Genomic DNA, 16,912 nt, shown 5'->3' with positions numbered 1-16,912 from the left:
TGTCTTTACATAGCTTTTTATTGAATGCTGTCATGATTCTTAATGCTCCATAAACCAGTGTGTTGAGCACAAATAAATCAGCAGATACTGGTTAAATATGAAATGAAATGTGACAGGAAGAATTAAGAGAGTGAGAGAAAAAGAAATGGAAGGAGAAGAATGTAGAAAGTAACAAGTGGAAGGAAGAAAATCATTAATGGTGAATATAATTAAACAAATGAACATATGAAGTAGTATCTAGAATTGAAAGACTGAGAATGTTATGAGAGTGATGGCTGTTCTGCTGATAAGCACAAGAGACTTTTATTGTCTTTAAATATAAAAATGATGAATCCTTCCTAGTGCTTGACAGGGTTTCCTTTTTTTTTTTAATACAAAATCTTAACCCAAAAGTAGTAGAAGCATTTTATGAACAAAGACAGATTGTTGTAGATGGTTCTGTCATGGTAGCATGAAAAGAAGGTCCTTAAATGTGACATGGAATAGTGACACTCATGATTTTTATACTTGCTTTATTTCTGAAATATCTCTGTGCTTCAATGTAAGAATACCTTCTGCATGATGTAATGACCATTCAAGATGTCAGCCAGCGTTCATGAATGATGGACCCACTGAACAGACCCCCTTAGAAGAAATGGAATAGTTTCTTGTCTGGAGAATAACCTTTAAAATAATCAGGTTATTTCACTGACCTCAAGAAACAAGCTTGTTTTTATTTCTGAGATTTGGCTTTTGGGGTGAATTCAGGTGTGTCTTTTCTATAGCACAATGTATGTTGATGAAATGTGATGATCTCTCCATGGACTAGACGATGATTTAAGCAGCCTCGCCTTCTTCCTCCTCCTCTGGAGAGGCTGTGAGCAGTTGAATGAGCTTCGCTGTGTTGATAAAACCCTTGTCATCAATTTCAAAGTTGTCATAGGCATCATCCACTTCACCACCTGAGAACTTGTCACCCCAGGTCATCAGGGCATGCCTCAGTCTGAACAGATGATATAAAATGTAAGTTATCACAAGTCATATCCTTGTACCATTTAGCATAATTATAACATTACTTAGGAGTTATTGTTCTATGATAAAAATGCATTACAAAGTCACTGAGAGGTCCTAAGGCATGGGCCATTTGTGAAGTGATCACAATTTGACAAACAGTGGTGTGTAGGCCAGATGTATCCAAAATACTGAATGAGAGTGTATCACTTTTTGACAGAAAGCTATAACAGAAATTTGAAAATAATGTGATACTGTCACATTTTCTGTAGGTGAATGTATTGTGAATTTACAAACTAAAGAGCTGGAGTATATACCATTTTATTTAATGAGTAACTGAAGAAATAGCCTCAAACAGACGTTTGAAATAAAAGTTATGAACCTCTTATATTGTCATGGATATAATGGTGTATGTGTATTGATGCAACAGATAGTTTGGTCTTAGTCACATATACAAAATAGGCTTCCTTTTGATGCGATCAGATTATGGTTCAAAGTTCTTCACAGGCTGGCTATCTGCCTTCCTTAAATCATCATATCTGCTTGAGAGGAACTTTGAAGAGAAAGAATATGTATGTAGGAGAGAAATACATAATGCTTACCTTTCACTGTCAATCTTTCCATCATCATCAAATGACTTGAAAGCAGCAATTACAACATCATCATCATCAGATCCTAAAAATTAAAAACCAATTAATGACTACACAGTTATGCCTTCAGCATAATGTATGTGATATGACTTGTCATATAGTTCTTAGTCAAAGAAAAATTACTTTAACCTGAGAAATTTTGGAGTCACAGCTATGTGAATAAAACCTTTATGTTTATACTTCTTGTGGCTTATTTTGGACTTCATCCATCGTCTGGTATGTAAAAGACAAAAGACCATGATGTTTCGGAGACTGGATCTGTCTCCGTCTTCAGGTGGGTACGGAAGGATAAACCTACTCAGTTGGGCCCGTTAGAAAGAGCTAGTCTCAATCACTGGACCTTTATCACTCTATGTTTATGTTTATTATCTGTATCTGGACACAATTTTTTATCAAAGGGACTATTTCCACATACTAGGTTTTTTACCTGTATGGATATATGGAAAACAAAGGAAATGAATGAGTGAATGAATGTTCAGAAATTGGAGGTTTTCTTCTTGTAAAATATCTCTCATTGTTTTTTCTCTTCCAATGTTTGAAACTAAAAGTTTTAAAAACCATATTTATGTAAATTTACTTTTTTGTTAGCCTGTTATTCAAATAAATTATTGAAGGTGTTTAGGAGGTTGGAGGTGTTTAGAAGGTTGGAGAGGGGTATAATGTTATGCACCTCCAGACATTCTTCCGGCGAACAAAGTGAGCAGCTGTGTGAAGTTGATTGGTCCAGGAGCCTCGTTGACCATCTCATCAAGCTCCTTGTCAGAGGCAAGACGGCCCAGCTGGTCAAAGGTTGCTCGAAGGTCACTCTTGCTAATGACACCATCCTTATCTTGGTCCATCAGTTGGAAGGCCTGCAAAGGACAGGAAGTGAAACTGAACATAGGAATGTCTTTATATTCTAAATCTACGATAACAATAAGTACACAGTTTCATCACAGATATTCCAATCATGTAACATGTGGCAATACAGATTTTGGAAAAAAAAAATTGGCTTATGTTGCTAATTGCATTCTGCATAGGAACTTCATGATGAGGATATAAGAAATGAATAATTACCAAACATTTTGATATTTCTTCCTCTCTTGCTGAAGAGTTCCATCGCTTGAACATTGTGGCTTTATTTTGTGGCACATCTTAAATGTGTTTCCCATAATTCCATCAGAGAGACATTCACTAAGCCACATTAAATCATACTCCACAAGGACCAAATTCCATGACATCATTACAGGTGGGACGAAGCAACATTGACATCCTTTCAATTCCAAGCAAACTAATGTTCATTAGTTGGTGCTAAGTCCCTCTTGAGAAGGCAGTAGTTTCTCAGCCAGTGTCCCTGTGTTGTGTTTAGTTTCTTATTTGGTGTTGTTTATCTGTATTGGATAGTTTTATTCTTTCCCAAGAGAAGTCCCAACATTTTACAGAACCTGAAGGTTCATTACCATGTTCACAGGAGCCTGCTGTTGGCCCCCAATCCCGAGCCATGTGAATCGAGTTCACACCTCCCACCTTATTTCTTTGAGATCCATTTCTGTATTATTCTCCTATCTACTCCTAGGTCCTAACAGTGGTCTATTTCCTGCAGATATTCTTATCAAAACTTTATATGCATTTCTATTCCCTGCATGCTACATTGCAGCTCATCTCATCCTTGATTTGATTATAATAATAATATTTGGTGAAGAGTACAAATTATGAAGGTCATCATTACTCCTTACAGTAGCACAAAACCAGAAGGTATGTGGATCGTCATTGAAACGATTTCCTTGATATAAAGGACGGTGTTACAGCAGGACTTGTGCAGTCTTATACTTATTAATATTTTCACCCCACATACATCTGATCCTTCCAAGTGGTCTTTAGTCATGTATTTTTTTTTTATTGCTAGTGGGGTGGGACTAAGCCTCTTGTACTGCGGCCACTTCTGGCCTATTGTACCAGCCCCAGATGATAGGTGAGGGTGATTGTGGAGGAATTGGTGGAATGAAGATTGGCAGGGGAAACCGAAGTACTCACAGAAAACCTGCCCCAGCGCCACTTTGTCCACCACAAATCCCACTTGACCAGACACAGGATCGAACCCGGGCTGCCGCGGTGGGAAGTCAGCGCCTAACCGCTTGAGCTATGGCGTGGCCCTTTAGTCATGTAACTTTACAATCTAATCGTGAAATTCCTTCTGGAAACCTAAGGCAGGAAAAGAACTTGCCTCCTTGAACTCAGCGACCTGCCTCTGGGAGAACATGGAGAACACATTGCTTCCAGTACGCCTTGCTGCCTTTCTGGAACCTCGAGAGCTCTGTCTGTTAGGCTCAGCTGCGGCAGGCTCAGGGGCAGCAGCAGGGGCGGGTGCAGCTTCAGCTGGCCCATCTTCTTTTGCCTTCTTCTTCTTCTTCTTTTCCTTGTCCGCCTATGAATGTGAAAAACACTAATCTGTATTTTATCCAGAAATTTTAGATTAAAACCAAATTAAAACAAGGAAGAAAATTGAGAAGTTTCTTTTAAAACAACGCAGTAATATATCAGATATTGATGGGCGTTTAAAAGAATCAAATTATGCATGTTAAGGTTTGAGATTACTGTCTTCAGTATGAATTCTTTACAGTATTTCAGAGTGATGTATAAGGTTGTGGCTAAATGATTGAGAAAGGGGCAAGCTATACTGGCCCTTTTACAGCAGCTGTCTTCAGGCCATTGTGTATCCACCTTCCTGGTTAACCTGCTAACAATTCAACACTTCAGATGAAGTGCAGTTCTTTGCTTGATGTTGTGTTTAAATAGTCACATAGTTTCATAAAACAAAGCCCCAGGTGATGAGGTCTTAAGCTAGCTACAGCTTCACAGGCACATAGGATATGTGAGGCTGTTTCATCTTTGTTCTGTCACTTTTCAAAGTGAGATTGTTTACCAACTTCAATTTGAAAAGTCATCCTTTCAGGTGATAGCATCCTGTAAGTACTTCTGTCACCTCTTTTAATTGGTTCCTATTTAATACTATTACTTTCCTATATATGGAACTTCTAATCAATATGCATAAGTTATTTTACTTTAGAATATACATAAATTAATTTTTTTGCTGATCAATTTTAGTTCACTGTATCCTGATATACTGTTGATTTAAATATCATTTGTTACACTACACTTTACTATGTGAAATGTGACAGAGGACGTTTAATTTTATGATGTTATACTGTATTAATCCTGGAAAAAGTTTCAGTTATCTGTATGAGATTAAAGGTTTTCCTGCCAATGAAAATTTTATTCGTGGTCCTCTGAGTTATGACACCTTGTAATCTTATAAAGATTTCTCAGTGTTCCAGAGGAACCTGCTGCCTTCATTTCAAGACAGAGAGGATGGCACCATTAGGTTCCTCTGGGATATTAGCAACCATGTACAAGAGTGTCAGAATGCAGGAGAGCACAGTTTGAATTTAAGGAATTGTAATTTTTATTATAATGCTGTGGTTTACTCTGGTGCTTGATATCTCTCATGTACACAGATCTCATGATTTTATTGAAAGTTTGGTTTAGTACAGGCCTGGGTTTCCACTTTTTAGGAGGAATATAGTTACACCGTGTTTCCTCAGCAATCCACAGCTACATGGTTACACCCTGATATCTTAATGGACGGCTGTTTATTTAGATTGCAGGTTTTTAAATAAAATATAGGGTTTCTACCTATCGTTTAAGTTGGAAGAAACATCTGCCTCGCTATAACGAAACTGAGTGCTGTGGCTTAGCAAATACTGTTGATTTTGCACAGTAGCAAACCACATAGATTTAAATAGCAATAGTAACATAAAACACAGAATTATATTGAAGGAATTATTTATTCATTCTAATTAGTTTTACAGTTTTGCGTAATATTCTTGAAATTCTTTTGGGGGGGTTTCTAAAAAAACTTAACTTTTTATTGTTTCAGAGCCATCTTCATGACAGTGTATGCCGTGGATTTTAAAATATTAGTCACTGCTGTTCATATAGACTGGTGATTTAAGTATATATTGGTCTGTTAGAGAGACTGCCACACTTTAAGCTTGAAGGTGAGCATACATTTTTGCCACTATGTGAACTATCTGCCTTAAAGGTAGCCAGATATATGATATTTAAATCCCAGAGTAAGTTTATGGGCATGAATTTGTTTATGAAATAAATAAAGGCTATTTTTGGAACCACTATTTGCATGGCCAATAGAAAGGAGCACAGCATTTGGGGGAGGGGGGGGTGGAAGGAATTTAATTTTGGAAGTCTAAAGTAAACATCTATTTCTGATTCATATCTTCATATTTATTAACTGGTTTCCATGTAATGCTATTGCTAAATTATTATTACTTCCAATCTGCATATTGTATAACATGTTCTACTTTCCCAGCATGCTTTGGGTAGGAACCGTCAGTTTGGCCATGTTTAGCAGTGTGAATTGGCAGGGAAACCCTGGGAGAGTATAAATACCCCGAGACACAGTACCCCAAGGTTTGGATATAAATAGACCCACCAGCATGAGTTTTGCTCTGGTTTTAAGCTGGAGTGTGTTTGGCACTGTATTTGTTCTGTGATTTTCATCCACAGCATGTGTATGCACATATCAGCTATTACATAACCTGTGGATAATGAACCTTGATGAAATCAATCATATACCTTCTTTTTATCTCACTTACCTTCTTTCTTTCTTTTCTGATTATTATAGTTTAGTATATGGCAAAGGACAACGTTTGTTATTTCCGTGCTTGGGATACTTTGTGAAAATCTTTCCTGCTGTTACATACTAATAGACGAGTAGAAATGGAAACTAACTTACTCCATGGGGCTGAGTTCTTTCTGAGAAGCCAATGGTAGCTCAGTCACTTAAGAAAATCCCAGCATTCTATGGAACCCAAAGGTTCTTCATCATGTTCACAAGATCCTGCCACTGGGGCCTCTTCTGAGCCAGATAAATCCAGTCCACAGCTCCCCCATCCTACTTCTCTAAGATCCATTTTAATATTATCCTCCCACTTACATCTAGGTCTTCCTACTGGTCTTCTTCATTCAGATATTCCTACCAAAACACTCTATGCACTCCCTTTCACCCCATGCATATTACATGCCCTGCCACTCTCACCCTTCTTGGCTTGATCACTCATTTAAATATAGCATAAGAGATAAAAAGGGGTGGAATCTTTTTCGCCAATATCACTGTAACTTCAAACAGGAATAGGAAGTTACAATTTGTAATTTTCATCAGCACCTCCCTCTTTCTTTGCGTGAATAGGTAGCAAATTTCAGAGGCATCACAAACTGCACTGTCTGTCGCAGTTCCAGTCATGAATGAACTGCCATGTAGTATAATGTTATACACTGTGGGGATAGAATGGAGAATTTTTTTTCAATATTTAAAAAATTAAACATTGCAAATTTCAGTTTTTTTTTAAGCAAGATTATACAGATTATTATACAGATACAATTATGAAGGTTAATTTTCATTTTGTGCATCCTGTTGTGTTATAATATACAATTTCTTTATTAAAACCGTCACAACACAACAGTATTAAGGTCAATGCCTAGTTTGGCTCAGCTACATGTTTCGGCTATTAGTAGCCATCATCAGGCAAATACATGACTAACATATATACACAACTGAACTGCAATACTAATAAAATTGGATACAATAATATTAATTATATTAAAATACTTGACATAAAAATACAATAAATTAGATTATTTTATATATGTATATATGTATATATATATATATATATTAGCCATGTATTTGCCTGATGATGGCTACTAATAGCCGAAACATGTAGCAGAGCCAAACTAGGCACTGTCCTTAATATTGTTGTGTTGTGTCGGTTTTAATAAAGAAATTGTATGAAGGTTAATAATGTGTATATGTTTTGAGTGTGGCAGAGAGATTTTGGTATTAGAATCTATTCCAATAACTGATATACAGAAAAACTAAATAGCAACTTCCTAAGTGCAACATTTTCAGATTTATCATGGTGATTATGTTGGATATGAGGTTCTCACACTCGCGACTATGAAGAGTACTATCTTTGGGGAATATGACACCATATAGACTGTAGCATTTCAGCGACATGTATGTATGTATAAGCTGAAATGAAACTGTGTACTTTTCAAAGCTTAATGCAGTTTTCCGCGAAACTGTAACTACCTTACTAGGGTCTGAAGTTATTTTTGGACCACTAGTAGCAACTGATACATTTGAAACCCATGAGTTATTTCGACCGCTGCTTAAGTTATGGAAAAGGCCGTGTATATTAATTGGCATACCAGTGTAAGTTCTGGGACGATTTAGATGTTTCGCTCTAACACGACTTACGTCATCGCTGTACTAAAAGAACCTTCCTTCGAACGTAAACCCCCCTCTTCCCCCTCCCACTTTGTATACCCCCCATCATTATCCCGAAGTCACTGGCTTGGGTTTCGGATTCCTGGGAAACTCCGAGGTGCTCTTCAGCTCTCATCTTACTACCATCTGTTACCAGTTTCAGTACGTCACGTGCAAGAGGTTCGTAATTTCGTAATTGCAATTAACTGCTCCCATGCCATACACGAGCTGTCTCGTGAGATATATGTGATGTGAGCTATCTCATTTTAGACGGGGCCTTTATTCGGTGTCCGAAGATCGGTGAAAGAAATCTCTGCATGACTAACGCTAAGCTGTTCGTCGATTTTCAGCGATAGAAACTATCTTAGTATGGAAATAGATCACTGTGGTCGCGGTGCAAGGGCCAAGAAGGCCCACCCCTTATACATTCATATATTCATTCATGGAAATATTCAGAGAAGGGCTTTTTGTTAAAATACATGGAAAGAGTTAAATCAGATGCGAATAACATGTTTTTACTCAGTCATTTTATGCACTAAGCCTATTACGTTACTTGCAGTGGAAGTGGTTTACAAAGTGAATTGAATATGAAGAATGCCGTTTTCTGTGGGATGTAACACCAAATGATTCGGACCCAACTACACGGCGTTACACTCCAGAAGGCATTTTCTTTACAATTATGGCCGTGAGAACGTCAAGTCTGGCATCATTGAATAATACTTATTTTGAAACTCCGTGAAAGCCTAGGAGATATGTTTGCTTCAAAACGTAAGGCAAGCATCTTAAGAAAGTTTCTGGTATGGTCTTCAGTGCCACAGGAACCATTTAAGTAACTTTCTTATGCTGCTTAGTGATTTTCGTTTCAGGGGTTTAAATGATCTCAAATTATCAGACACGTGAAATAAAATAAAGTGAATAGAAATCCACATAGGCTTACAGTCCGGAAAATTAAATTCATACTATGGAATTTTCAATATAAAACAGCTGGGAAATAACTAATTTGAAAACTGTAATGTTTCTTCACTCAAGATACACATTTTAAAAGGCGATATTTGTTTTAAGTTTGTCACCACAGTATTTGCGTTACTTCACTTACGTGTTGCACCGTCTTTCTGAATAATTTCTGTTTTCTTTTTACGTCAATTTTTGTGCTTCATAACAGACAGATTTGTTTAAAAACACAAAAGACTGAACGCAAAAATGGCAATGGTACATGTACACAGTTAGAAAGAATTTAATTCGTGGAGCACGAAAGTATTTCGTATTATTTATTTAATTTTCCATCATAAGAAATTGTAAATTTCCTGCTGATGGTTTTAGTTGGGCTATTTAGTCGCGTTAGCAATCTTATCAGATTTGTTAAAAGTAAGTTTCCGGGTTTCTCCTAATTGTGGTGCCACATTTAATTTTCAAAGGCATGCTGTAATTTTCAAACATTAATCCTATTAGAAAGACCAAGGATACGACAATATGAATGTAAATGCATGCAACACATAGAGAGAAAGGAGAACAGTTCATGACACTTGGTTTATTGCACGTTGACATAAGTTATATTATTTTAACATAAAAAGTCCACACTGTCCTGAAGTTGGATTCAATGCGATTAGTTTCGAACTGACAACCTTCGATATTATTTTAAAGATAATCCATTCCGGTATTCCTTTCAGTCGAGATGAATAGGAGAATAATATCCAACGTTGGTAACACTGCGTTAAATCCCAAGAAGCACAAGAAAGAATAAATTCACAGTATCGAAAAAAAGTAACAGAAGAATCGAAAACCCACTGTTGATTTATTTAATATCCTAACCAATCGCGAAATGTTGCCATGATTGCGCGTGTTTGATCAGGCATAACATCGCATGGGCAGAGAACAGCGTGCATTGTTGCTACTCACCATTGTGTGTTGAAGTGTTCGAAGAAGAAAAAGTCCCCTTTAGTTGTTCCCTGCTGGAGGAGGCTCTGCCCACTGAGGTCTCGAAGTCTTTTCACTCTTCCCGATACCCTCCAACCCTCCTTATCCCCGCCACTTCTCCATCACCCCTACTTTTCCCTTCGTCCAGCTTCGTGAAGGAGAGGAGAACGTACCTAACCTTATTTAGAGCTGGCGCCGAAATAGAGTCAGCTCGTGAGTGAAATAATCAGGCCACTATACTTGACAACAATGGCGTCTGGGTGAGATAACTTATAGATACATCACCGAATCGTTTAATCATCTCTATTATGCAGAACCTTGCTTCAACCGTTGGTCTTCATTCAGCTGTCCGAGAAATCCCCCGTTGTTATAAAATCCAAAGGTTTCATCACAATATCCTGTTGTCGGACCCCTTCCTCATGCAACTCAGTCAAATTTGCGTCTTTATAGTGAACAACCGGTTCAGTATTGTCCCTCCTTCTATGCCTAGGTCTCCCATGCATACTTCACGTACCGCCGGTCTTAAGATTGAATCCCCATGTACTGTGTTGTCTAATACATCTTTGAGATTCAAAATCACGTGGTTTTCGGAATTAAAATTGTTTGTGAAAACTGCTGTACTTCCGTTTCGTGATTCTAATATTCGAGGATGGATGTCATATGAATGTCCCAGGTGCTTGGCAGACACGCAGCCATATGTGCCGAGGCATGTTTAGGACTAGTGTCGCCTATTTACGGGATACCTGCCCCAAATAGTCTCACTAGGTTAATGTTCACTTGCTGCAGATGTTCCGCAGACAGGTGCCAAAATTAACAGCGTCCTTTGCTTGCTTTGTCTTCACCACGATCGCAATGTCCGTCCTTTAGTGTTAACCAGGGCGACAGTGACTTTGTTGTCACTACGAGGAATAACAATTACCCCGCTAATATTTGCGTTATGACAAGTGATCCCTCACCTTGAGCAAACGGGACTTGGTCAACTAAGGATAAGAAAATAAAGGGCATATGCGGGAAATTTGGGTTGAACAAAGCTAATGAGGAGGGCGACTGCTTGGGAGACCTGGCTGTAGACGGAAATATCTTACTGAAATTAGCTGTGAAGAGGTGAGCTTAATAGAGTTGGCTGAGGTCGTCGAGCTGCTGTGATAATGGTTATGGACGTCCGAGTTCCACTGGGGCCACAGAAGTGAATTTCTTGATAACGTCACAACTGCTTAGTAAAAGCTCTCTCACTTTGGAATTTGGTCATTTCTGTTACTCACTTCTTATTAGGAGAACACATAAGCCTACGGTGAACACCAGCAGTTAATATTTCTTACTTTATTTAACGACCCTGTATCAGTCATAATTAAGTGGGTTTCCTTTCCCTGCATCATAGCGTGGATTTGAAGTAACGACCTTCAGAAATGGAGGGTAGTTTAAAATTTGCTGAAGAAACAGTCGAAAACAACCGAGAAATGATGGGTTTCAATTTAGGATGCGCCGTGTCTTATGGCACCTCGCCTTAAGGAAGTACTAGTAAAAAGTAAAGTAAAGCTATCTCTGTAACAGGCCGTGGAGTCCCATAGGGTTCTGAGACGTCGAGGCTCCCACATTTTCTAGACAATCGGCTCAAAGATGGCGGTAAGGTTGTCAGCCTTACGATCCGGCCGCCCTTTACAACACAAGAATATTCCTGGTACTCATTTGTGTTAGAGGCTGAGTCGACCCCAGGGCCATAGTGCGGCTAAGAAACTAATTCGTTACGAAAATGGTGAAATTGGCGAACGTCTGTTTATAAGGCCCAGTGATATGTTTTTGAGGTGACGGTGTGATCATTTGCGCCGCCAAGCTGGGAGAGCGGGGAATGCCATAAATTCGCTTGCGAAATTTACATTGAAACTTCGACAGTTTTTACTGATAGCTTTAAGGCATTCAGTACAGAAATATAATTGTGAAGAAGAAAATATAATTTTAATTTTGGGTATGTGTGTTTGGTATGTTTCCATATCTTTTCAATGTCGATTTTCTTCCAAAACTCCAGATTTAGGCAAATTCCTGTCTTTCCCAAGCCTCCACCTGGCGGCGCACGTGGTACTGATCCTCGTGCCTTCGTCATATCACAGAGTATCTCATATAGGTGTGCCTTGTTCGACTTGTAGTGGCTTATCCCGCATCTGGTCGTAAGGATGTACAGTGTTTAGTGTTCGATAGGAAAGGGTGTTCTGTTCGCCACCACATCAAAAACTCTTCCAGAATCCAGTCAGCCTTCCAGTTATTCCTACGGGAATTAATCGGCCAGAACATGAAGCTGACCACTCACCGCCATCCAGAACCGAGATATAGAACTATACCCCTTCATAGAACAATGCCTAGGCATAGTAGTAACATCATGTTCGCTATGGACTCAGCAGTATTGTATAGTGTGTATGACACGGAAGGGTAGAAGTTGATTTGTCACTGCAGAGGTCCGAGTTCAATCTCGGGTGACTTCATGTGAGATTCGTGGTGGACTTAGTGCCACTGAAGGAGTTCCTTCGGGTTTACCTTGCAGTTGTCAATTTAAAATATCTTCAGTCTTCTTTACACAGTCATGTAGACAGACCTCTTCGTTAGAAAATTAATCTAGATTACATTTTCAAAATACAGTGGGAACCAAAATCTCCATACCTGAAATCTCGTTGAACAATCAGGACTTATTCTCGATAAGTGTGCCCACTTTTGCCCACTCAAGCTATGACGTAAAGGGAGTAACATAGACTGAGGGTGTTTGAGAACAGGGTGTTGAGGAGAATATTTGGACCGAAGAGGGATGAAGTGACAGGAGGTTGGAGAAAACTGCATAATGAGGAGCTTCATAACTTGTACTCTCCTCCAAGTATAATTAGAATGATCAAGTCAAGGAGGATGAGGTGGGCACGGCATGTAGCACGAATGGGGCATAAAAGTAATGCATATAAGATATCGATGGAAAAGCCAGAAGGAAAGAGACCACTGGGAAAACCAAGGCGTAGGTGTGTGGACAATATTAAAACGGAATTTAAGAGTGATGGGATGTGATGGTATGGGTTGGATTGATCTGGCTGAGGATAGGGACCAGTGGAGGGCTCTTGTGAACACGGTAAAGAACCTTCGGGTTCCATAAAATGCTGGGAAATTCTTGAGTAGCTGCAGATTTGGCTTCTCAAGAAGTGCTCAGCTCCATGAGTAAGTAAGGATTTTTTACGTGAAGTATTGCTGTATATTCATATGTCGTCTCCCCTTGAGGTATGCGGCAGTTGTGACCAGGCAGCGCACTGTGAAGCTCTCGGGGCTCCATCTCTGACCTGGAGATTGGCGAGGACGTTACGTTCTAGAGTATTTTAAACGGGTTTTGCATTCTCAAATTAAAATAAAAGACTAACTGAAATAAGGTTTCGCATCTTAACGACTGACCAATGATAGATCATCATAGGTTTAATGGATTAATAACGAAAGTGACGGTAAGGACGACACGACAGTGTTCAGAAATCGAGGAATCAACCCGATATAGCGCTGGGCCGAGGTTTGCATCAATTGAACAGCGAGGAGCCATGTGCCTATTTTTAGCGTCTTCTTACTCGACCGCCTCCTTTTTTCGTGCCCCAGTTCTCGCGTCTCATCTGATGACTCGTTGTCAGGGATATCCCAACTAAATGTAGCGCATTTTACCCGTCAGGGGTGCACATTCTTATGCTCCTAGTTTTACAAATGTTCCCCCCACTTTACGTTAATGAGAAACAAACTGCGCAACAATAACATTCATACTACCGATNTTTTTTCTTCTACCCTGAAGATGGAGGCGATACGTTCCTCCGAAACGTCGGTTAACACCACATATACACGGTGCCAAATCCCAGAAGACTGCTTTCTTCATAGTCACCGCCGTGAAAGCCTCAAATCTTAAATAGATTCGTAATTTGTATTTTCTTTCCAAAAGAGTGCCTGGCTACAGAACCAGAGGTCCAGGGTTCAATTCCCGGCGCTACCAGATTTTCTGAGAAGCAGTGGGTCTGGAACTGGGTCCCCTCAGCTGAGCTACTTTAGCTGAGGAGCTACTTGAATGGAAAATAGCGGCTCCGGTCTAGAAAACCGAAATTAACGGCAGTGAGGATTCGTTGCGCTGATCGCGCGACACCCTCTCTCCGTTGAAGTTGGCACTAACCTCGCCAACAAGCGGCGGCTGCTCAGTCGGTATAGGTCGCTTGCGGTCTAAAGCCACAGAGTTTAGTTTTAGTTTTTTAATATGGCTGGGATGGTGAAATCAAAGAGGATGAGATAGGAGGACTTATGGCACGCGTGGGGGAAAATGAATGCGCAGTTTTGGTATGAAAACTGGAAGGAAGGAACCACTAGAGATCCCTAGGCGTAGATGAAAGGTTTTATTAAAATAGATCTTGAAGAAATAGGATGCCAGGGGGTGGACTGGATTCCTGTGGCTGAAAATAGGGACCAGTAGCGGGCTGCTACTAATACAACAGCTCCCTTCGCAATCCTTTCCAATTCACTGTTCATCAGTCACTCTTCCATTAGACGCTGGGCAGTCAGCTTCGTGAAGTGAACCACAAGCCCTCCGTTGTGCTAGTCTGCTCTATAGCAGGAAACTTTATATGCCTTGAGAATACTAGGTGAAGCATATAGGCCCGTTAAAGTAAAAAAGTAAAGGTATCCCTGTAACAGGCCGTGGAGGCCCATAGGGTTGTGAGATGTTGAGGTTCCCACATTTTCTCTTAAGACAATCGGCTCATAGATGGCGGTGCGGTTGTAACCCTTACGCGCCGATCGCCCTTTATCCCCCAGGAAAATTCCTTGTACTCATTTCTGTTAGAGGCTGAGTCGACCCCAGGGCCATAGTGCGGCTGGAAGGATTAGGTAAATTGAAAAATCCACCTCATCGGGATTCGACCCCTTCGGCTTGTAGCATAGTGCCTCAACCAACTACGCTACCGCGTGCCTGTTTCAAGTCGTTTTTAAATCTACGTCCAATATTTTGGAAAAAAAAAAAATGTAAATAAGCTTATGAGATCGCCGTGTGTATCCCCCTATTGTTGCTAGGCAACGGCTCCATAAACACGTGGCAGCCGCAACGAATACACACGCAACAATAGAAGAACTCCTGGACGCGTCGTTTCCTATGCGCTCCATGTCGTACACAGGGGAAATAGGCCACTAGTTCTTCCCAGAACTGCTTGTTCGTATATTCCTTTATCCATTTACCTCGGAGTTCTTATCATTGGCATCTTGAAATACTGACTGCGTGCCCGTAGGGCCACTACAGGACCAGGTTTCATGACAACCACAAAATTGACGAAATAATTCGTAACCTTCGGGTTTTCTCGTCGAATAACCAAGTCACAGCAAATTTCTAACGTCAAGTTGTATGCTGTAAAGTATTTCACTCTTGTAAAATTAATATTTTCGTTACGCATGAAGACATGTGTAATGCATCGGGATACGCCTGTGTTTGTCCAGGTAGGACGGTCGGGTTTCTGTTCCACTCATATAATTACATTTTTTTCTCTCTTCACTGCCGCTACCAGATTTGTTCTGTGGCTTATCCAGCCTTGTATTCAACGAATATCCAGGTTAAAGGGGCCGGTGTCTGAAGCTGACCACCTCCGTCGGGTTCCGAGATCTGAAATATGTAGGGATATGTACTTCTACGCTCCTTGTACGCCTTCATGGCTCCGTACTTAGCCGCTGGGACAGCTGCATCCTTGACTTTTGCCACGGATTAACGAACGTGAGTTTCCTGTAACGCTTCCGGTGGCTGTAAAAGTAAATAGTGTTCGTGTGTCGTGGTTTCACAGAAAAGTGTGTTAGCAGGCCAAGAACCAAAAGCATTTCTCTCGTTAGTACAATCGTATCGTTAGTAAGGTGCAGGTGAAGCTCCAGCCATTAACCTCGGTTCTGTATTGAGGTGGAGCCGGAATAGCGACAGTCCACCGGCTTGACGACAGAGAGGTCGGAGTTCGAGTCCCGGTAGTATCAAGAACTTTCTCCTCTCCACGTCGTCAAGACCGGCTTTGAGGCTCACCCAGTCTCCCATTCAATTGGAGCCTCGGGGATAAAGCGGTCGGGGCGTGAAGCTGACCACTCGCGTCCAACTAGTGCCGAGGTCAAGAAAAAGTGGATCTATACATCCACTCCCCCATACGTCTTCATGGCGTAGTGCTTAATTATTTAAGCACAGGGACAACTTTACCCTACCGTTTAGTATACTGAGGTGGTTGGTCAGCTTCACGTTCCCCCTGCTTCGTACACGGGGAAAGAGCTACCGGTATCCATTGGGTGGGAAGTTGGATGGGACCCACAGCTAGACGTGGAAGCAGTGGCGGGCAGAAATATCGCTCCGAAACCTCTGTTTACTTTCGACAGATTACGCGGCGTTATATCCCATAAGATAGAACTTTCCTTACCAAAGAAACAAACAAATTCCGTGGCTTTAGTCCGCAAGCGAGCTATACCGACCGAGTCACCGCCGCTTGTCGGCGAAGTTAGCGGATANGATGAACTGTAGGACCCTATTTATGGGAGCGCCACAGTAGTCACTCGGTTCCATAAAGAACTGGCCCAGGTGACGAAATCTTAAATAAGCTATGGCCTCATAATCACATAGGGGGTGTGTGGCTGATTCATCTTCTTCTACGCACCTTTCAGAAGTGGGGTCATCTCTCAATCCCAGTTTGAAAAGGTCTCCTTTTCGGTGGCAGTGTCTGTAAATAGTCCTACGACCCATCTTAACTGGTCTCTGTTTAGCTTGAGCAGATCCTTTTTCTTCTGGCAGAGGACCCTGTTCTCCTCTCCATGTCGCCCAGACCGGTTATGAGTTCCACCCAGCCTCCTATCCAATGAGTATCGAGGGTTCTTTCCCTAGCGGTGAAGCGGCCAGGGCATGAAGTTGACCATTCACCAAGGTCAAGAATACGTGGATCTATATATCCATTCCTCCATACGTCTTCATAGCGTAGTTAAGGACAGGGGCAACTTTACGTTGAGTTCCCGTTACACAGTAACCATGACCCGGAATATCTCA

At 40.7% G+C, this 16,912-nt stretch overlaps 1 protein-coding gene across 1 annotated transcript; it reads right to left on the bottom strand.

Annotated features, from left to right (window-relative positions):
* LOC111870954 (myosin regulatory light chain 2) lies at positions 1-9,967 on the bottom strand. Its single transcript, XM_023863631.1, has 5 exons — positions 9,862-9,967; positions 3,844-4,044; positions 2,311-2,491; positions 1,593-1,665; positions 1-982 (listed from the first exon to the last, which is right to left on the bottom strand). The coding sequence occupies exons 1-5, from the start codon at positions 9,862-9,864 to the stop codon at positions 817-819; spliced, it is 624 nt and encodes a 207-aa protein (XP_023719399.1). The 5' UTR covers positions 9,865-9,967; the 3' UTR covers positions 1-816.
* Positions 9,968-16,912: the final 6,945 nt, after the last annotated feature.

This window comes from Cryptotermes secundus, unplaced genomic scaffold (assembly GCF_002891405.2).
Source record: "Cryptotermes secundus unplaced genomic scaffold, Csec_1.0 scaffold1044, whole genome shotgun sequence".
Lineage (NCBI taxonomy): Eukaryota > Metazoa > Arthropoda > Insecta > Blattodea > Kalotermitidae > Cryptotermes > Cryptotermes secundus.
This window is presented reverse-complemented; position numbering and strand designations above follow the sequence as displayed.